We start from the raw sequence: 21,568 nt of genomic DNA, 5'->3' as shown, positions 1-21,568 counted from the left end.
CTCCTTTGTCTTGCTGATGTTGAGGGAGAAGTTGTTGTCCTGGCACCACACTGCCAGGTCTCTGACCTCCTTATGGGCTGTCATCTCCATTGGTGATCAGGTCTACCACAGTTGTGTTGTCAGCAAACTTAATGGTGTTGGAGTAGTGCGTGGCCATGCAGTTGTGGGTGAACAGGGAGTACAGGATGGGACTATGCACGCACACTTGTGGGGCCCCCGTGTTGATGGTCAGCCTGGCGGATGTGTTGTTGCCTATCCTCACCACCTGGTGGCGGCCCATCAGGAAGTCCAGGTTCCAGTTGCAGGTGTTCAGTCCCAGGGTCCTTAGCTTAGTGATGAGCTTGGACTATGGTGTTGAACGCTGAGATGTAGTCAATAAACAGCATTCTCACATAGGTGTTCCTCTTGTCCAGGTGAGAGGTGCAATAGAGATTGTGTCAATCTGTGGCTCTGTTTGGGCGGTATGCCAATTGCAGTGGGTACAGGGTGTCTGAAGATGGTTTTGTGAGCCATGACCAGCCTTTCAAAGCATTTCATTGCTACAGATGTGAGTGCTACGGGGCGATAGTCATTTAGACAGGTTACCTTGACGTTCTTGGACGCAGGAACTACGGACACAGGGACTGTAGGCATTACGGACTGTAGGCATTACGGACTGGGTCAGGGAGAGGGCGGCAGGTAGCTTACTGGTTAAGATCGTTGGGCTAGTAACTGAAAGGTTGCTGGTTTGAATCCATGAGCTGACTAAGTGAAAAGTGTGGCAGCAGTGTGTGCACACATTTTCAGACTGATCCAGTGAAGAATTACATTACTGCACAATATTTTGTATCAAGTCTGCCAGGAGTTTTCCCAAATGTGCCAAATTGGTCAACTAATACATTTTCAAGTACATAACTATAGAGAACATGTAAAAATGCTATGGTAATAAAAAATGTACGTTTACACACTCCCAGGAATGTCATACATGATGGATCATTAGCCTATAAACTAACATTCACACATCTAGAAGGCCGGGCAGGGAGCCAGAGACAGCAGTGGGGTCAAATTGTAGACCCCAGTTCCTACATTTGAACATAAAAATGTATTTTAATCAAACAAAACTATGCTTCATTTTATCTCTGGGACCCATAGGATGACAAATCAGAGCAAGATTACTGAATGTAAGAACATTATTTACCTTCAGAGGTGAATGTATCAAACCAGTTGCCGTGACAAAAGTGTTGTTGTTGTGCACTCTCCTCAAACAATAGCATTGTATTTCACTGTTAATTGGACACCGCAGTTAGATTAACAAGAATTTAAGCTTTCTGCCCATAAGACATGTCTATGTCCCGGAAAGTTGGCTGTTGCACACAACGTCATTCTAGTCACAATAGCAACAACCGTCCTGGTTTAGAGACACCGATCCCGTAGAGGTTAAACAAAATTATACATTTGTTTTACTCCATTGCATTGTTTACAACAGCTTAATAAACAGTAGCCTACATTCTACAGTACATCACACAGATAACATAGATCAGACATTGAAGCATACACTTAAGTAGCAAACAGATACAGTATGTATGATATGTGATTTATAACACAGTTGAGTGAATGAGAGTTCCAACATGACGTACTGCGAAGTGAATTTAATGAGTTTGGTCACACAGATGACATTGATCAAACATGGTCTTTCCCAATTGAAGCACATACTTGCGTAGCAATCAGAGATACAGTAAGTATGATATGTGATTGATAACACTGTCAACTGAGTGAAGAGCTCCAACACGACGTGGGGTTGGTCGGTTCTTAGTTAGACCTTAGTAACCCTGACATTGGGTGTTTTGATCTGAGAACAGGCCTGTGGGTTGAGTTCAGCAATACCACTGGAACTTTGTACATTAAACAAGTATTATTCTCTTGAGCGAGTGATTCCACTAAAAATTTTGACACAAGGCAAGGACAAGCATGCAGTTGGCAATCCCTCATGGGCCAACTTCCTTTAAGACTCCTTTACTAGGCATACATCTGATAGATCCAGACACTGTTGTATTTAATCAAAACTGCTGTCCCGACATTTACAGAGCAAGACATTCTTCTCATGGTTCAATGTACCGTACATTAGTTTTCATGTTTAACAATATGAAGCAGAAAGACAACTGAATGCTGTTTTCCCTTACTCCTGAAAGTCCCGAATACCAGTTTTAATTGAATAAGACCGTCATTCACAATGCCCCATCAACGCAATCCAAACAAAAAAATAACAAAACAAAAAACACACACACAGCAAAAGCAGCAAGAAATAAAATGTAGGAATACTTCCTCCTGATAAAATCAGCATTCAAAGAATTGATGATAAAAAAGGTTATCAATAATTAATGAAGAAAGCGTATGTTTAAAGAGCAGGTTTTCCCCTGATGAGTGCATTCATAAATACAGTTTGTGTGTGCTGTGTTGAGGCACCATCTCGCTGCTCTCTCCTTGTACACGGCTAGAAACACTGCGTACTCTTGCCTTTGCTCCGCCACGCTGACGACAGACAACCGCTGGTCTTGGGACGTCGTGAAGACATTACTTATTCGGATGCTGCTCAAAGAAAACAAAAAGATGGAAACAACCATTTGTGTGGTAAGGATAGTCGAGGGCAATGGGATGTTCAGTGGATGTACTATGGATGTGTTTGGGACAAAATATTCCAGTGATTATAATCACTGAACAGGTCCCATTTGTCTGGATTTGACAGAGCTACCCTACTTCGCAATGGCCAGAAATCAGTGGTTCTTGGTGCTAGGCTAGCTGAGGTTAGAGACTTGTTTTCAGGGAGTATGCTATGAGCAGGCAGAGTGTAGTGTATTGTATGGTAGTGTACATACCGCGGCGTTCAAGGCTTGTTCCAGGTCCTCAATGATGTCCTGCTCGTCCTCCAGCCCCACAGACAGACGGATCAGCGTGTCACTGATCCCTAGGGCAGCCCTATCACTCTCTGGAACAGACGCATGGGTCATTATCGCCCTGAGAGGGAAAGAAAAAGAAAATCGCTAAAAATGAAAAAATAATACATTTCTATTGGCACTATGTTTAAAAAGTTGGTTTCAAAACTTCAAAGTAATATGTATTATTATATATATAAATAAAATATTTATTCTTGACCACTGCTGCCCCCTTGTGGCATTATTGTTCAAAAGTGAGGCAATCAAAGTACTTTATATTTCGATATTACAGTCAATTTCTTGGTTCAGCTGACAACATTTTGAATCTAAATATCATAGCAGTTACAATATTACGATTGTTGATGATATGTAGGAATACTTACGGATGCTCTGCCAAACTTTCATAACCGCCAAGGCTCTCGGCAAGTGCAAACAACTGAAATAAAAAACAGCACAAAATGTTATTACTGTGTCCATCTGTGATTTAATTCACAACCCATACTGTAGTAAAATACAATGATGCCTCATACTATAGAGCCGAACCATGCAGTTTCTTTTCCCACTGTTCTTTCCAGCATTGTTCCAGCAACTACGGTGTACGCAGCGTAACCAGACCAGTCCAGTAGAGATCGCCTTCGCATTATATTGTGAATCAGACGTGAGCGTCTCAATTCTCTAATTACCTTGAGGCTGCTGAGGAAGGTGGTGGCATTCTCCAGTTTTCCCTTTATGTAAAAGGTGATCATCCCTGGGCAGCCTGTGCACTGTCTCTTCATCAGCTCGTGCTGGGGGTGGGAGGGTAAGCCTACAGAGTGAAGGGGGAATAAGAGGAAAACCAGTCAGTCGACTGTTAAATCCCTTAACCACCGGGTGCGGTCCCCTCAAGCGCAGAGAATAAGAGAGTAACTGGAGAGGCATATGCTATGTGTTTAACTATACATGTGCTTCTACTGGCCCAGGGAATTACCAAAGTGAATGCATTGTCCAAATTTTTGTTACATCACCTATTTGCCCAGAAAGCAGGTCATGTTAAAGGAAAGGGGGGGATACCTAGTCAGTTGTACAACTGAATGCATTCAACTAAAATGTGTCTTCAACATTTAACCAAACTCCTCTGAATCAGTTAAAACATGCGTGTTATGCAATATACAGAAGTACTACAGTTTGACATCCACAGAGAACCCTCCCCGTCACCTGGAAAGATGACTCTGTCCACCCTGGGGTCAGCTTCCAGGAACTTGGCCACTGCCAGGGCATTCTTGAAGTGCTGCCTCATGCGCAGGTGCAGGGTCTTCAGGCCACGGTTACACAGGTAGCAGTCAAAGGGGGACGGTACGGCTCCCAGGGCTTGTCAGGGTACATTAAGGAAGAACACTGCGTTACACAACACACCAATCAGCCCCTCAGACAAAGAATCAAACATGGTAACACACAAAGCCTTCTTTATCAGTGGTTTATAATTGGTGGAAAGCCCTGGCATCACGAGCATGTGTGGGTTTTTGATGGGCAAAAGTAAGTCACAAAAATTTAGCAACTGCTTCACAGTGAAGTTCAAGTGCTTCAATCATAGTACGCAAAAAATGTGGCGGGTGTGTCAGCTTAGCATAGCTTTTATCCAGTTGCCATTGATCCATCTCTCACCATTCTGTAGGAACTTCAGTCGGTCATACAGGTCCTCACTATTCACAGACACCAGGCCCATTACAACATCACTGTGACCTGTCAATCAAATAAGAAAAAAAATAAAACTCCCATGTAAACTGATTTTATTTGTGTGGAAATTCTCTTCAGTCAACATCAATGTACAGACAGAATGTACCTACCATTCATGTACTTAGTAGCTGAATACATGCAGATGTCTGCTCCGAGGTCCAAGGGGCGCTAAAGAGCAAGAGAAACACATTGGAGTATATTCGGGTTAATCAATGACACTATGTGAAGAGGAAATGACTGGATGTGTTAAACCCGAGAGCGTGAAATGAAGGAACACATCCATTTTAATTCAATTCACTAAGGTTTTCATTTCCAACGGTCCCTGGGCTGAACGTGGCAATGCAGAACCAACAATCTAGATACATAACCAACAACGCATACAAGGCAGGATAGACTTGTTACATACCTGGAAGTAGGCTGACATAAAAGTGTTGTCCACGACCACCACGGTATCCTTGTTGTGTTGGTGGACCACAGCTGCACAGGCCTGGATATCCACCACCTTCATGGTAGGGTTGGTGGGAGTCTCAATCCATACTAACTACATGAAGATAGAAAATAAAAGAGAATCCCTTCAGAATTTCATGAACAAATTAGTTTGAGTGGAAGGTAATACAGTATATATCAATCATATACAGTATCTAGCCTTGTAGCAGCAGGTGTCATTTGAGTTTCATAGTTTTGGCTCCTAATCAAAAACGTACATCTATAAGATCTAGGTATTAAACTATGGGCATGTATGGACTGGAGAGACAAGTCACAGTGAAGTTTCTCCTTGATGATGCCATGACTCATGGAAAAGCTCAGGGTGAAGCACTTAACATGAAGAACAAAAGCGAAATGGTAGTGCTGATGCTGGATGACACATCTATTCTCACACCAACAGCCTGGAAACCTGAAACCTGGGTTCTTTCAAACTTGAGATTTAGGTGAAAATAAATCAATAGCATAAGGTAACTAAGCAGACTTAGAATTCCACTTACCTTTGTGTTCGGCTTAAGAGCGGCCTGGAGCAACTCGATTTTGGTACAATCAGCAAAGGAGACATCCAAGCCAAATTCTGTAGCAATCTTCCGGAAGTAACGATTGGTGCCTGTAGAGAAAAAGGCATCATGTATTACCGTTTCATGGTAATGGCTGTATGCATCAAACCATACTTACAAATACAGTTGAAGTCAGAAGTTTACATACACCTTAGCCAAATACATTTAAACTCAGTTTTAAACAATTCCTGATTGTTTAATCCTAGTAAAACTTCCCTGTCTTCGATCAGTTAGGATCACCACTTTATTTTAAGAATGTGAAATGTCAGAATAATAGCAGAGAATTATTAATTTCAGCTTTTATTTCTTTCATCACATTCCCAGTTGGTCAGAAGTTTACATACACTCAATTAGTATTTGGTAGCCTTGCCTTTAAATTGTTTAACTTGGTTCAAACGTTTCAGGTAGCCTTCCACAAGCTTCCCACAATAAGTTGGGTGAATTTTGGCCCATTCCTCCTGACAGAGCTGGTGTAACTGAGTCAGGTTTGTAGGCCTCCTTGCTCGCACACGCTTTTTCAGTTCTGCCCACAAATTTTCTATGGGATTGAGGTCAGGGCTTTGTGATGGCCACTCCAATACCTTAACTTTGTTGTCCTTAAGCCATTTTGCCACAACTTTGGAAGTATCCTTGGGGTCATTGTTCGTTTGGAAGACCCATTTGCGACCAAGCTTTAACTTCCTGACTGATGTCTTGAGATGTTGCTTCAATATATGCACATAATTTTCCTCCACATGATGCCATCTATTTTGTGAAGTGCACTAGTCCCTCCTGCAGCAAAGCACCCCCACAACACGATGCTGCCACCCCCGTGCTTCAAATTGCTCCCAAGGATGAACCAGACTTGTGGAGGTCTACAATTTTTTTTTCTCTGAGGTCTTGGCTGATTTATTTTGATTTTCCCATGATGTCAAGCAAAGAGGCAGAGTTTGAAGGTAGGCCTTGAAATACATCCATATGTACACCTCCAATTGACTCAAATTATGTCAAATAGCCTATCAGAAGCTTCTAAAGACATGACATAATTTTCTGGAATTTTCCAAGCTGTGTAAAGGTACAGTCAACTTAGTGTATGTAAACTTCTGACCCACTGGAATTGTGATACAGTGAATTATAAGTGAAATAATCTGTCTGTAAACAATTGTTGGAAAACTTACTTGTGTCATGCACAAAGTAGATGTCCTAACCGACTTGCCAAAACTATAGTTTGTTAACAAGAAATGTGTGGAGTGGTTGAAAAACAAGTTTTAATGACTCCAACCTAAGTGTATGTAAACTTCCAACTTCAACTGTATGTGTGTACTCTTTCACTGGCAACATTTGTCTACCTTTTGGTAGTTCTCCAGACAGTTTTACAGACACTTTGGGCCATGTCTTACCTCCATACACATCACTCATGCAGACAACGCCATCTCCAGCTTTCAGCATGTGAGTGATGGTCATAGTCGCAGCCAGCCCGGAAGCAAGAGCAAAACCTACAGAAAATTCCCAGTTAAGAATACATTCTCTTCAAGTTGTAAACAGGAGTCTAGTTAAATGTATAGCGGTATTTTCTACCTGTAAGCTATAGGCCTACATTCTCTAACTTGTTATATTTTATTAGATACAAATTGATGAGGTAGTGGTGTCAGACATGAACACTTACAATACTTTGCTCCATCCAAAGCAGCAACAGCTTTTTCCAGACAGTTTCTAGTAGGGTTTCCACTCCGACTGTACTCAAAACCCTGATGAAGACAACATTCCACATTCAGAGAGCCCACATTTACCACATCTTTCATAAATAAACAGATGCTGATACTACTGATCATCTGGCTATTAATTATTCGTTAAAAGTAATACCAATCGTAAACACAAACACTTTCAGTATTCATCACAAAAAGGTAATTTCCCATCACTTTAAGACATTGTGCAACCAACATTCTGACTCATGAATAAGTGCAAAATGTGCCAAGCTCGTTCTGGGCAGGGAAAGATGCTACAAAAGACAGTACCGTGTTACTACAGTATGTCATACATATTAATATTTAATTAACCCTGAAAATTCGTTTAACCTGACCGGTTCAGTACACCGCCCAGACCGATATGACACCCCATACTGAACGAACGCCTCTCGATACCAGACACCTAGGTTATTGCTGGCCTTGGCTACTGGTCCTATATAGGGTTACTGCTAGACATAAATTATCTAGATACAGTACATAGGGAAAAACTCTTGCTCGATATACAATGATGATGATGGCTACTATCATTTCAGGTCATAATACACATTCAAAACATTTCAGATTAGTTCCGCAGGTAGCTCCTACTAGTTCCCCTACGGTCTTTACGTTAGCCTAATGGTATACATTAGATAACTTACAGCATGATCTCCAGGTCCATACTGCTTGAACGTGGTGGACAGAGTAATAGGTGGTACCACCGCCATAGATTTCCATTGCTCCGGTTCCTGACCAACATGGATCGCCTCTGTTGCGAAAGATTTGAACTGCACGCGGAACCCTGCAGGCAAGTCGTTCTGTTGGTGTTTTGAAGCCATGTTACAAATCAAGTCCGGTTCCCTGAGAGTAATTTACAGGATGTGTATGTTTCACCGTTGAATAATCTAAATGGAAACTGAACTGTGAATAAGCGACGACGTGTAATACCCATATAATGTCTAGCCCAATCACAGCCTCTCTATAAGGGGAGGATACCACCGATTGGTGTTTCAAAAGGGGAGTCCCGTACACGTCACCCGTATTTGCACGTGGCTTATTTGATTTTGTTGCTGGCAGGATTTTTTATAAAAATAAAATAAAATAAAAATATCAACAAACAAAAGAGGAATAGTCACATGTAAACAAGCATACAAACTATTTACATTGTCAGGAATCCTAAACAAACAAATCATATTCATTAATAATACAAGTTTTAATTGCCTTTTTGTTTTTCATTTTAGTTAAAGTGGTGCCATATTGTTAAAACTCATTTATAAAGTGAAAAAGGTTAGGTTTTGAATTAGACCATTTGCATTTGTGAATATGAAATTTACCTAGTATTATTAGCAGTTGAATTAAATATACTACATCTGTATCTATGTCAGAATTTCTGAAATAAATCATTATATCAAAACCATTAAATAGTACAACCGGTCCTATTTTTTTTGTAACAAAGTTCTGTATGTCAATCCAAAACATTCTACTATAAATACAGGCAAAAAACAAATGCAAAATGGTCTCCTTCTCCATTCCACAGAAATAACAGTTATATTCCATATTCAGCTTGAATCTTTCCAAAACATGTTTCACAGGATAAATTATATGTAACATTTTAAATGAAACTTCCTTTACTTTGTTACTGATACAATATTTGTTAGCAATTTTCCATGCTTTCCCCCATTGTATATCACCATAGATATTTGACCAAAAGAATCTTGCTGAGGGAATTGTAGTAACAAACAATATTCCTAATCTGTTTATTACTACATTTATCTTTGATGTGAATATTGCCAATTAATATATTTTAATGTAAATCTATGTTACTTACATCAACACAGAGGAAAAAAAAAAAGAGATACAACCCCCCTTGGAATCGCATCAAAAACAATTGCATATTCTTTCGGGGTTATTGGAATTTTAAACTTATCAAGAAATTCCCCATATGAGAGTAGATATTCATCCTTATTCAGTAACTGACCAACCAAAATAATTTTATTTTCAAACCAGTTATGAAAAAAAAAGACTTATTTTTAAATTGTATATCTTTGTTTTTCCATAAAAAGTATCTGTGAGGGGAAAAATTGTGTTTATACGCTAACGTCCAAGCTGAAATTGCCTGCTTATGGAATTTGGCCAACTTGACTGAGATTTTATCAATATCAAAATTACATCGAAGCAAAAATTCTAAACCAAATAAATACTTAGGGAAGACATTCCAAATACTGTTCTGGTTCTTAACATACTTCAGAATCCAATTTATTTAAAAAGTATTATTTAGAGTATTGAAATCTAAAACCTCAAGACCTCCTTAGTGAGTATTAGTGAGAAAATCTTTTCGTAGATAGTGAGGCTTGTTCCTCCAAATAAAATTATAAAGAATCTTATCTAAGTCATTTACAATTTTAGGGGGTAAGTCAAGTGATAACGAGACATAAACCGATCTGGATAACCCTTCAGCTTTGGATAATAAAACCCGACCGTGTAACGAAATATCTCTTATCAACCAGAGGTTCAATTTCTTCTTTGTTTTCTCAAAAATGGGGTTAAAGTTCAATTCACTCCTTTGTTTTTCATCCTTGCATGTAACAATTCCAAGATAAGTAACCTTATCTTTAATTGGGATACCATATACTTCCTGTAAAACACAATCCTCGAGTGGAAATAAGACTGACTTATTGATATTAATTTTCAAACCCGAAACCAAGGAAAAGTCTTCAATACAGGAAACTGCTTTAGAAACCTCATTCCTGTCTCTTAAAAATATGGTGGTATCATCAGCCAGTTGACATAGTTTAAATTCCTTGCCAAGTGCCGAAACACCTTGAAAACGACCTTTCTTGATATGAAAAGCCATAATTTGAGTAACCAATAAAAATAAAAATTGACTAATTGGGCAGCCCTGCCTAATGCCACGGCCAATATCAACTCTTTGGGATGTCCCGTGAGCTCATTTTACAGAGCTAGTACAACCACTATATAAAGTTTGGACTGCTTTCAAAAAAACGTATTGCTTTGAACATAAACTCATGTTCTACAGTGTCAAAAGCTTTTAAAAAATCAACAAACATAAGAAAACTATCATCAAGGATGAGGTCATTATAGTCAATCATATCTAAGATCAACCTGATGTTATTACTAATGTGTCGACCATGCACAAAACCAGATTGTTCTTAATCAATTACATGATGCAAGCCTTGTTTCAACCTCTTAGCAAATACAAGGGCAAATCATTTCCCATCATTATTCAACAGGCTAATGGGTCTCCAGTTGTCTATATAAAGAGTATCCTTATTAGGTTTGGGAATCAAAGTAATTACACCTTTCTTTAAGGAAGCCGGTAACTCCCCTTTTTCTATTGATTCTTGAAACATAGCAAGAATGAAAGGAATCAATTTATCATTGAATGCTTTATAAAACTCGCTTATTAAACCATTATTTCCAGCGGACCTATTGTCCTTAAGGCTTTTAATACAGTCTTTTATCTCAATTTCAGAAAACTCATCACAAAAATCCCTGAAATCATTATCTATCTTCTTAGCAATGTTTGCTACATTGTCTAAGAAAAGATCCATATTGGAAGTTGACTGGGCTGATGTATACAGATTCTGATAAAACTGGGCAACATGCTGAGAGATTTCTTTAAGATTTTCATTGGGACTATTATTAATCATTAATTTACATATGGAAGTCTTTTTGCCTGCCCTTTTTTCTAAATTAAAGAAATATTTTGTATTTTTCTCTCCCTCTTCCATCCATTTTCGTCTTGATCTTACAAACGCTCCCCGGGCCTTTTCCTCGTAGATACAGTCTAACTGCATTTGCAATGATGATAGCTCCAGTAATTCCTGATTAGTTAGTTCAGTTTTTTTAGTATAATCCATTATTCCCTTTATGATGTCATATTCTTTCTCTTGGCACGAGCAATTTCTTTCCCCATTGAAATAGCCAAAAGCCTTATATCAAATTTCATTAGCTCCCAGTAACTTCCAAACGTACTCATAAACACAGGCACAATTCCAGTATTTATCAATAATTCCTACTACTTCCTTCTTAAATACTTAATTCTCTAGTAAAGTCTTGTTAATTTTCCAGTAACATTTACAAACTTTTTTTGTTGACAAACCATGCATATTTATCTTTATTGAGATCCCTTTGTGGTCTGTTAAAATCGATGGTTCAATCAAGACTGTATCAACCTTGTCAGCCATATCTTCAGATATCAGCCAGAAATCAATACGGGATTGTATAGATACATCTTTGGTACTCCATGTAAACAATCTTATCTGGGTTCTTATGTCTCCAAATATCTAGAACACCTAACCGTAGACATATATTCCTTATCTCACAAACAGAATTGCTATCCGTAGGAGGCCATCTATCTAGATTATCATGTAATACTGTATTAAAATCTCCACCCCATATTACACTGGCCAATGGAAATTTAGACATAATTTTACTTATTTTCCTCTCAATGTCTCTAAATAAAATACAGTTACTTGAATTGTTATTGGAAGCATAAGTATTTACAACAATGAATTGAACGTGGTTGACATCTACCAATAGTATAATCCATCTCCCTGTATTATCTGCTTCATGACTCAATATATGACCCTTAAAGTTGCCTTTTAAAACAGCGACACCTGCTGACCGATTAGTACCAAATGAAAACCAAATATCGTTCCCCCATTGACACTTCCAAAACGCAGCATCTGTGGAACAGGCATGAGTTTCTTGAACGAAATAAAAGTCGGCACTCTTACCCTTACAATACAAATATATATATTACGGATTCCCCTGGCATTAATAGAAAAAACAGAAATTGACATTTACTATCACAGTGCCTATATGAAGAATATTAAACCTGTATACGTGTAACGGATGTGAAATGGCTAGCTAGTTAGCGGTGGGGCGCGCAAATAGCGTTTCAATCGGTTACGTCACTCGCTTTGAGACCTTGAAGTAGTGGTTCCCCTTGCTCTGCAAGGGCCGCGGCCTTTGTGGAGCGATGGGTAGCGATGCTTCGTGGGCGACGTTGTTGAGGGTCCCTGGTTCGCGCCTGGGTATGGGCGAGGGGACTGACTAAAGTTAAACTGTTACATACGTTCACATGAATCGGGTTCTCACAAAAAGAAAAGTTCTTACTAGTTGCAAATAAAAACAGTCCTTTGCACCACTCAAGTGGTTGACCTAAATTATATTTTTATACAATTGCAAATAACATTGTACCATAGATTGGTAAAAACGAATAGCCATCAAGCTAACATTAAGTGTCATTGCGAATTAACCTGCCATAAAAAAAAAAATTGATAAAAAAAGTTTAGCTCACACAAACAATGCTCATTCCTCAAGAAATATAGTTTTATCAGACACAAATAAAACTCAGTCCTGCACAACTCACTTGATAAGTCGAGCAGTCAACAAGCTAGGCGTCAGCGTGAATTTCCCTTCCATTATCAAAACCCGTAGCTCCGCAAAGTATGCACTTTTCCCTTCCTTCCTTGCTCTCTCAATCATCCGCCACAGACGATTCCGAGCTTCTTTGTCAAATGCTGTCAGATCCTCCTTGAACCTCAGGTTGTTATTCTTTAAATAGTCATTTTTCTTTGCACTTTTCCATGTCATATCCCTCGCTGTCCTGGAGATGAATCTCATGATCACTGGTCATGGTGGCTGGTTGTTTTCCCCATCTCTCAGCCTACCCAGGCGGTGCACTACATCCAGAGAACCTGCAACAACATTTCGCTCCTCCTCCGGGACTATTGCCCTGCAAATGTCCTTCACTTGCTTTGATGTTCTCGTCAGATTTTTCTGCTATTCCATAAATTCGAAGATTCCATCTCCGACTATACCAGCCATTCTCGTTTACCTTTGACTCCATTTCAGTGAGTTTCTTCTCCTGCTTTGCAACCTGAATTTTCAATGTTGCGTTCTGCTGCTTCAGAGTGTTTACTTCCTCAGCATTGAAATCAATCGATTTCTTCAGGTTAACAATCGTGATAGTGTTCTTTATCACCAAATTCATGTCATCTGCGCTCTCTTTGATTTTAGCCACGAGGATGCGGACGATGTTGTCCTGTAGCTGGCTCATTGATGGTTCACTTCTCAGCTTCTTTGGAAGTTGCTCCTTGGTTGGGGTATTCGGGTATGAATCGCATTCACCCCCCTTTTTTTACACTGCAAGCATATGAGTGAGTTTCAACAATGCCTCTTTTCTCCTTGGAAGTTTCAACATCCATTATCTCAGCAACAGTTTGATCATGTCCTGATTCCATGCTACTAGCTATGAAGACGTTAGCAGGCTAACTTAACTACACACGCTGAAACTTTTCGATAGCTAACTTGTTCGTTGGAAATCGTCAAAAATATATTTCAATGGTTTGATTCATTACAAAATCATTCAAAATAGCTACATTGTATGGTTAGATATCATTTTTTTGTGAAAAAACAAACAAATTGCAACTGCAGTCTAAAACTATAAACTTTGTGAGAAAAAAAAACTAAAATTGTTCCTCAGCTAGAAATGTTGGTTACACCCTCTCATGTCACCATCTTGAGCGCCCCCGCTGGCAGGATTTTCTCTCGCCACGCCAATAATAGTATGATGCGTAGTTTGAGCCAATAGGAGGAAGAGTAGACTGCATTATACAAATATGTTATACACATGTACATTACGTACAAATATATATATGTACATTACGTACAATTTATGTAGTTTGAACATAGTCTAAAATTTACACCACCAATTTATTGAAGACGGCTATGTGTGTATTTTTTTCCACATATATATTTTCAGTTGAATGTAAAACACGAGAAACAAAAACAGGAGAGTTATTATAACACATTTGTATGTTTTTTTGTCTTAGTACATAAAAAGCTAAATGTTGCAAAAACAACTAACAACAATTACACTCCCATTGACGCTATGAGGGAGAGTCAAGATGTTGCTGTGATAATTCTTTTCGTTTTTTCTCTATCACACAACTATTTCCACTCCTGTGACACAGGGGGAGACAATGTGCTATGTTGTTCAGTCCCTGTGTTAGTCAAGACAGTTTGACTATAAAAAGTCAAATTTTGAAATGTGTAGATCCACAGTCCTTCTAGTATCTGTGCCATTATAGCGTCTGTGACAGCATGGGCAGTGCTATTGAGGCAATCTCCATTTTGAAGTAATCCTTAATGTTTGTCACAGTTATTTTGTCGTTGAATGGTAAAGAAGGCAATCTATCAAAGTAAGCATAGACAGGTTCTAATTGATATTGATTGAAAATCAAACAAAAAGGCCAAAAAATTGGTTAAAAGGATTAAAATAGCTAATGAATCCAAAGGTAAATCCACAAAAGAGAACCAATATAAGCACTATTTAGATGCTTGAAATCTGTATCTCTAGGTGTCTTCCAAGCAGGTGTCTATCACCTTTTCTAATTAGCCCATTCATAGACGCTAACTACCTTTAGCTCTATTCATGAAGGTATCTTCTAACCAAGGCATAGCCAGAATAGATTCTGAACCTACACTTGCTTACAGCTACACTGGGATAGGATAGGCTTCCACATGTGTTTGAGCACGCTAGATGGCTAAATAGCACAGGTGGTCACCTCTGACTTCCATTTGTCTTCTGTAAACAAGTGCTGTAACATGGAGATATTGCCGTGTGGGAACCCTAACCCTATAAAGGCATGTAGTAATTTAACCTTTTAATTTGTTATTCTTGTTTTCTTGCTGATAAGAAAAATATGTTCCTTAGGTTTCCAAAACCGTACTGCAAGGCATGTTAATGTTCAGACCGAACTACTACACAATAAGATTGAAATACTGCTAGTTATTTAGCAGTTATTCAATCTTGTCAGTGTAACAATTGGTATAATGGGACAATTCTGAGTACAACACCCGATTGAGGTACATTTTCTGAGCCATATCTCCTGCAGGCGCTGTGGTTTCTTAATCTAAACAGGAAGTCTGTCTGACCTCAGTGCAGCTGTAAACAAGTGTAGGGTCGTAATCTATTCTGGCTAGCCGGGGGAGTTTTGTTAAGAGTTTGTTTGATTCATGGGATGAATGGGCAAGACAAAATATTAAAGTTAGTTTTAATGGTATGTGGTAGTAGGTGCCAGGCGCACAGCAATGCTGTTGGGTTTTTCATTCTCAACAGTTTCCCGTATGTATAAAGAACAGTTCACCACCCAATGGACATTCAGCCAATTTGACACAACTGTGGGAAGCATTGAAGTCAACATGGGCCCACATCCCTGTGGAACACTTTTGACAACTTTCGACACCTTAATGTTTTGTACACTCAGTGTCTTTTATATCTGCATCAGAATGGAAAGTTGATTGACTGACCATGACAGTTAAGCAAATCTATAAACTCTTGATCTGTGCTATGATGACATAATGAGATATGAGAATGGACTCAATCCAAGTGTTGTAACTATTTACTTTATGAAAATGCTAGAATTTGACTTGTAGTACAACTTGAGAACTTATTGTAGCCTAAATGTGCATACTAGTAGCCAATCAGTTAACCCCACTGTTCCCTGGGAACCGAACACTTGGATGTCGATTATGGCAGCCTCCACACCTCTCTGATTTAGAGGGGTTGGGCTAAATGCAGAAGACACATTTCAGTTGAATGCATTCAGTTGTAACACTGACTAGGTATCCACCTTTTCCATTTAATGAGTAATTGTAACATCATTGATTGTAGGCGTGTACATTAGTAGCCAATCCATTTTATGAGAAGTAACATTGTAGCTATTTTGTTGTAATATCCCCAAATGTAACACCAGAGAATGTAACAACCAATAATGTATATTAACCCAACACCCCCTGGTAATGTAGCTGAGGAACAATCAACTCCGTTTTCTTAAATGGAGGCGGAGTTGACTTTTGATAACTATTCGCGCGATTTGCTTGCAACAACATTGAGTCACCATCAGTCGATACTTGTAAAAATTAATCTCAGTTACATAGTATGTCAAGGCCGCTACGTTTCCATTTGAGCAACACAAAGTAGGAACAAGTCGGTGGTTGTATTCGATAAAAGTTTTTATTAAAAGTATGAATGCAGCACCCCATGGAAGGACCGCGGTTGTACAGGACAAACATATGTACAATATTTTTTTTAGAATAATATATATATATATTTTTTACAAGTACTGACTAATGGTGACTCAATGTTGTTGCTAGCACATCACGTGACGAGTTATCGAAACTCAACTCCGCCCGAGATACGCCTCGATAGAGAACGGTGTGGAGCATAGTTGAGCGTTCCTCAACTACATATACTGTAACCTTTGCAAACTCTCGCGATACTACTGGCGGAAGATGGCAGATGAATCTTCCGTTCTAGTCAAATGATGCACTCTGTAGGAGTCGCTAATGTAGGGACAGTTTCGGTTATGAGAAAAGGAAAAATAGTTGTAGTTACTTAGTTATTGCGGAGTATTTGCTACCCTTTTTAAATTGCGTTCTTTTTTCCTTTTATTCGTCGAATAATATAGGATTTTCATGTTGTGCAATTTACAGGTTTTGGGTGATCTAGACTACCACCGGCATTTTTGCCAGCGTAATACATATATTTGCCCAGAGGGTTATCGTCAACGGCACCCTCTCCTCCGCTGTCAATTGTTTAGAAAATGACCGGAGAAAAGATCCGCTCCCTCCGCAAGGATCATAAACCGAGCAAAGAAGAGGATTTACTGGAACCGGACGAAGAGGCTGCAACTGGGACATTTACTTCAACTAAGACTAATAAGGGCAAAGCAAGTAAAATCTTTAGCAATCACAAGTTGGTTAAATCTCCATCGACACAGCAGCAACATCAGAATCAGCAATCGCAGATAAATGCAAACACTAACACATTGTCAACCGCCGACGTTATCGAGGATAACAACAAAAACCCTGTAATCAGAACCGGCGAAGGATTTCCAGTCCATGAATGTGTATTCAAAGGGGATGTCCGGCGCTTATCCTCGCTCATTCGAACTCAGAATATTGCTCAGAAAGATCTCCATGGTAAGAATCGTATGGCTCCCTATCTCTATGTTCCAAATTAGCCTATTTGACCTAGGAAATACCGGTACCGTCGGCATTTATCGTTTCATCTTATTTTCAGCTGACTAAATTATCAATTTAAACAAGCTTTGTAGACGAGCTTGTGTGTCTTCCAGCTTGGTTTACATCATTTATTTTTGGGGTGGTTGACATTGCTCTACCGTTTCCCTCAGGCCAACACCTTGGGATGACCAACGCATCCCAAAAAGGATGATAAAGATGAAAAAAATATATAAAACAACACATTGTTGATATGTGTCTGAGTTCCATGTTGCTGTATGTCACTAGGCCGGTTCCTCCGCCTCCACTACCTTTGGCAAGGCCTACCCAGCTCAGCTTGTAGTTGTTCTTATTGGAAGTTGTTCTTAAGGAATGGATAGGTGAGGACAACAACAACCTATACAATGATAAAAAAAAAAGCATCCATTAATGAGATTTGCCATACTTCAGGGAAGCTGTCAATCTCACGCAGGTTCAAAGACTAACAGAAATCTAAACCAGGCACACCTAATGCAAATCAATCAGCAATATCTGAATTTGACTGATATCACATGCTAGCTAGGCTAAATTAGTGTAGTGTTTTTATTTAGGCTATGGAAGATATGGGAATTTCTCTAGTGCTGATATTCCATTTGGCCTACTGTGGTAGTGTCAGTATGGTGAGTCTGTTGATTGTGTGTTGGACCATATCCATTTGAGCATGACCAGGAACTTGATCAGTCTCCACTGTTGACTTACAGCACATTTTAGGTGATGCAGGCTGCGATAGGGCTGGTTCTACATCCCCTTGTGCATGGCAAGGCTATCCCAGTTCAAGTGGACTGGTCCATGTTGACCTCCCATACTGCATTGTTTCACATTGTTTATTAAAGTTGTATAAGATTATTATTATTGCAGAATCTCTAAACCAACCTGAAGTTATGCAGCGTCTAAAAATAAGCAGGCTGAGACTGAGGTATCTGCCAGTCTTGGACACTCCCCTTTCTCATCTGGGAACCTCAGCTGGGCCTAGGCCCTCTATGAAGTTTGTCACATCAGGGCTTCTACTGGGAGGCCTGTTATACTCTAGATGCCTGCCATGTGGCCACCCTGTCTACTGGGAGAAGCTATGGGGATGGGTTTTTAGCTTTCTCAGTAGGATTCTACTTGTGCATATTCAGACCTTTGCTCATGCTGTCAGTGTTTGTGGCTTTTCTTCATTAGTTTACTACAGAAGGGTACTTTTTGTCTGTCTACATGTTCATTTATTGGGTGTAGGCTATATGGGGCCCTTTAAGTGTACAGTATTGTTATAATATTATAAGGTTAACTGCCTTTTTTAAACAGGTGCAATTTGTGCCTGTCTACACTATATTCTCTGAGACTGACCACACACACACATACACTATCCTTCTTCTATATGATTAAGGTTGCATTTAAACAGGCAGCCCAATTCTGATCTTTAATCTAATTGGTCTTTTGACCAGTCACATTAGATCTTTTCAAATCCGATCTTTTTCAGAGCTGATCTGATTGATCAAAAGACTAATTAGTGAAAAAAATATCTGAATTTGTCTGGCTGTGTAAATGCAGCCATAGTGGATTACTGCTTTACCAAATACAGCAGTTTTTCCAAGATTCAATTACATATTGGTTAGGCTATGTAAATAATGGGCATGGGAATTGATAGGATATTTAGAGTGTCTGTTTGCAGGCCTGTCTGTAACACACAGTCTAAACTAGTGGAGAATGGCTCATAATAATGGCCGGAACAGAGCAAATGGAATGGCATCAAACACCTGAAAACCATGTTTGATCTATTTGATACTATTCCACTGATCCCACTCCAGTCATTACCACAAGGCTGTTCTCCCCAATTAAGGTGCCACCAACCTCCTGTGGTCTAAACTCTATTTTCTTTGTCCTCTTCAGGAAACACACCCCTACACCTCGCTGTCATGATGGGTCACAAAGGTGAGTAGTGCACAGATTTCATTAGGGTGTGTGTGTATGGTGAGTGTCTGTTGTCTGGCATGAAGGCCTAGGTTTCTGACGTGTGTGTTTGTCTGGTCCTGAGTCCCTTTGTGGAGGGTAAAGTGCTATAGACTTTTGCCACCGATCGCAGATCTCAGAGTCAAACCCCAAAAGGCAGGATGCTCATGCATTTCTAAATAGGAGCTCATGGATTTATAACTGACCAAAATAGTTTTGCACTGGCAACCCCTTTTTTAATGGACATAGTCCTTCAGACTAAAACCTCTAAAGTGGACTCTGTGCTGGAACGGACTGTCTCGACAATAGTGAAGATTGCATAATTTCTATTGAATCTAAGGCTGCACAAAAGAGGCTATGCATTGCTCCTTATCTATGATTGAGATGGATACATGTTGGACAGTTGGCTCACATACCCTGACAGATGGAACTTGGCAGTGAGGATGATTAGCAGTACAAATGACTAGAGATTTTTCTTTCCTAAATGTAATCTGCTATGACTGCTATGAATCCTTGCAGATCATTAATGTCAGTGATCATCTCTCTGGATCAAGGAAGATAAAGGGATTTTGTTCGAAGTTAGATTGTTCAAAGCTAGCTAATCTCATCCCAGAATTATCCAGGCAGAGACCATATCCCAGCTCATCAGTTTTTGGTTGTTGCATATTACTGAAGTTACATAGTTTTGTTTATGTATTTTCACAGTGGGATAATGTATAGCCTGTGTGGGTAGTTTGAGCACAAAGTAGAGCGATCACGACTGCTATTAAGGTTTTGTAGAACCCTTCAGTACGTTGGTCTTTTTGTGCTGTGTTAAGTTATATTGGCTTTACTAGAAACATGCTTCTGCGTAAAATATTCATGCAATGCCCCATTGTGACTAGATGCCTACATTTCATTTCACTGGGAGACTACAGTACATGCTATTAAAAGATTTATGCATTTTTTTAAGGGGCTTTCAGTGAACTATCCAGGCGTATGTTCCTTGTGTGCCTTTCACTGCTTGTTTGTCAGATGTAAACACAACTGGATTGAAAGTACATGGAAATCTCATTCCTTCTACATATAGGTACCGTTTATCACTATTTTGCTTGCTACCCAACTAAGAGTGTAGTGGTTGAATTGATTGTAGTAATGCGTTAGCCTATCCCTAGCTTATGACACCGCCCTATCCTCTAGAGATGTATTGGCTAGACAGGCGATAGCAACAACATGAGCTCATATTGTGGGTGTGGTCCTCCCTATTGGGATTTCTGTTTGGAAGGAGACACTGTACTGCTGTGTGTGTGTGTGTGTGTGTGTGTGTGTGTGTGTGTGTGTGTGTGTGTGTGTGTGTGTGTGTGTGTGTGTGTGTGTGTGTGTGTGTGTGTGTGTGTGTGTGTGTGTGTGTGTGTGTGTGTGTGTGTGTGTGTGTGTGTTAGTCTCTATAACATACAGTAAAGCAGTGGTTCCCAACCTTTTTTGGTTACTGTACCACCAACAGAATCTTGCTCTGCCTGGAGTACACCTGAAGTACCCCCTCATGTGCATTTTACCAGTAAGCCTAAGTCTCATGAGTCTTCTCAAGTATCCCCTGTGGATAGGCCCTTAGGGGTCCTTGTACCTCTGGTTGGGAATCACTGCTGTAAAGGATGGCCTGTTTGTGATAAGGAGCTGGATGTCAACACTTAATACATGGAGTGTGACCTCTCTTCTCCCTGCACTGTAGAATCATGATGAATACTAGTGGGAGTCCGTGGGAATAACTTTAGGATACATGTTTGATACTGAAGATTGTGTAGTATGTCTGAAGAGTCAGATCTGTCATACAAGCCCATATCTGTACAGTTGATCTGTTGCAGATATTTGTTTAGATATCAGTATCTACAGTTCCTTTTTCTCCTCTCTCTACACCTCATAAAGCTATGGGCTGAATCCTGAATGCGGCATAATACTGGATGGATTTGAGGATTCCCCTATTTGGCATACAGCAACAGAACATCACTGAGCTGCCTATATATCTGGCAGTTGTTAGGGGTGGTGTTTGTTTGGCACCCTGTCCTGTTGTGTCTCCTGTCCAGTTGTGCTTTGCTTGCCCAGAGAGACAAAATGACAGGTCACCTCAAAAATGTTTGTGAGATCCAGGATAACGAGTTGCGTGTTTGGTACCAAGGTACCAGGTTGAGCTTGTCCATAG

The 21,568-nt window shown here is 39.7% G+C and overlaps 2 protein-coding genes across 6 annotated transcripts in view; one reads left to right on the top strand and one right to left on the bottom strand.

Annotated features, from left to right (window-relative positions):
• Nucleotides 1-1,613: 1,613 nt before the first annotated feature.
• LOC139539657 (cystathionine gamma-lyase-like) lies at nucleotides 1,614-12,904 on the bottom strand. 3 transcript variants are annotated; one of them, XM_071342807.1, is made up of 12 exons: nucleotides 8,028-8,320; nucleotides 7,311-7,392; nucleotides 7,045-7,140; nucleotides 5,606-5,715; nucleotides 5,029-5,163; nucleotides 4,733-4,790; nucleotides 4,551-4,628; nucleotides 4,104-4,256; nucleotides 3,593-3,714; nucleotides 3,293-3,345; nucleotides 2,853-2,991; nucleotides 1,614-2,565 (listed from the first exon to the last, which is right to left on the bottom strand). In XM_071342807.1, exons 1-12 carry the CDS (start codon nucleotides 8,202-8,204, stop codon nucleotides 2,551-2,553), a joined length of 1,218 nt encoding a protein of 405 aa, XP_071198908.1. In that variant the 5' UTR covers nucleotides 8,205-8,320; the 3' UTR covers nucleotides 1,614-2,550. The 3 variants fall into 3 exon arrangements, with proteins under 3 accessions (XP_071198908.1, XP_071198910.1, XP_071198907.1); XM_071342809.1 differs by lacking the exon at nucleotides 1,614-2,565 and adding an exon at nucleotides 12,764-12,904 and having other exon boundaries at nucleotides 2,664-2,991; nucleotides 8,028-8,183; XM_071342806.1 differs by lacking the exon at nucleotides 1,614-2,565 and having other exon boundaries at nucleotides 2,664-2,991; nucleotides 8,028-8,322.
• Nucleotides 12,905-16,680: 3,776 nt separating this feature from the next.
• Nucleotides 16,681-21,568, top strand: part of LOC139539655 (ankyrin repeat domain-containing protein 13C-A) — a 58,033-nt gene continuing 53,145 nt past the window's right edge. The window contains exons 1-2 of one of the 3 annotated variants that reach the window (XM_071342802.1): nucleotides 16,681-17,382; nucleotides 19,333-19,374. In XM_071342802.1, the coding sequence (XP_071198903.1) occupies nucleotides 17,004-17,382; nucleotides 19,333-19,374 (421 nt within the window). In that variant the 5' untranslated portion in view covers nucleotides 16,681-17,003. The remainder of the gene's footprint in view (nucleotides 17,383-19,332; nucleotides 19,375-21,568) is intronic. The other 2 variants (XM_071342803.1, XM_071342804.1) reach the window with 2 other exon arrangements.

This window comes from Salvelinus alpinus, chromosome 15 (assembly GCF_045679555.1).
Source record: "Salvelinus alpinus chromosome 15, SLU_Salpinus.1, whole genome shotgun sequence".
In the NCBI taxonomy this organism is placed as follows: domain Eukaryota; kingdom Metazoa; phylum Chordata; class Actinopteri; order Salmoniformes; family Salmonidae; genus Salvelinus; species Salvelinus alpinus.
Note: the sequence above shows the minus strand (reverse complement) of the source record. Positions and strands in the feature narration are given on the sequence as shown.

What these genes read in the sequence shown, in the direction of transcription:
- LOC139539657 (XM_071342806.1), bottom strand. Translation starts at nt 8,204, where the DNA reads ATGGCTTCAAAACACCAACAGAACGACTTGCCTGCAGGGTTCCGCGTG. An exon ending in ACTGAAGTTCCTACAGAATG is followed by an intron (nt 4,257 to 4,550) that starts GTGAGAGATGGA and finishes TACCCTGACAAG; the next exon opens with CCCTGGGAGCCGTACCGTCC. An exon ending in GAAAGTTTGGCAGAGCATCC is followed by an intron (nt 2,992 to 3,292) that starts GTAAGTATTCCT and finishes TTTCCCTCTCAG; the next exon opens with GGCGATAATGACCCATGCGT.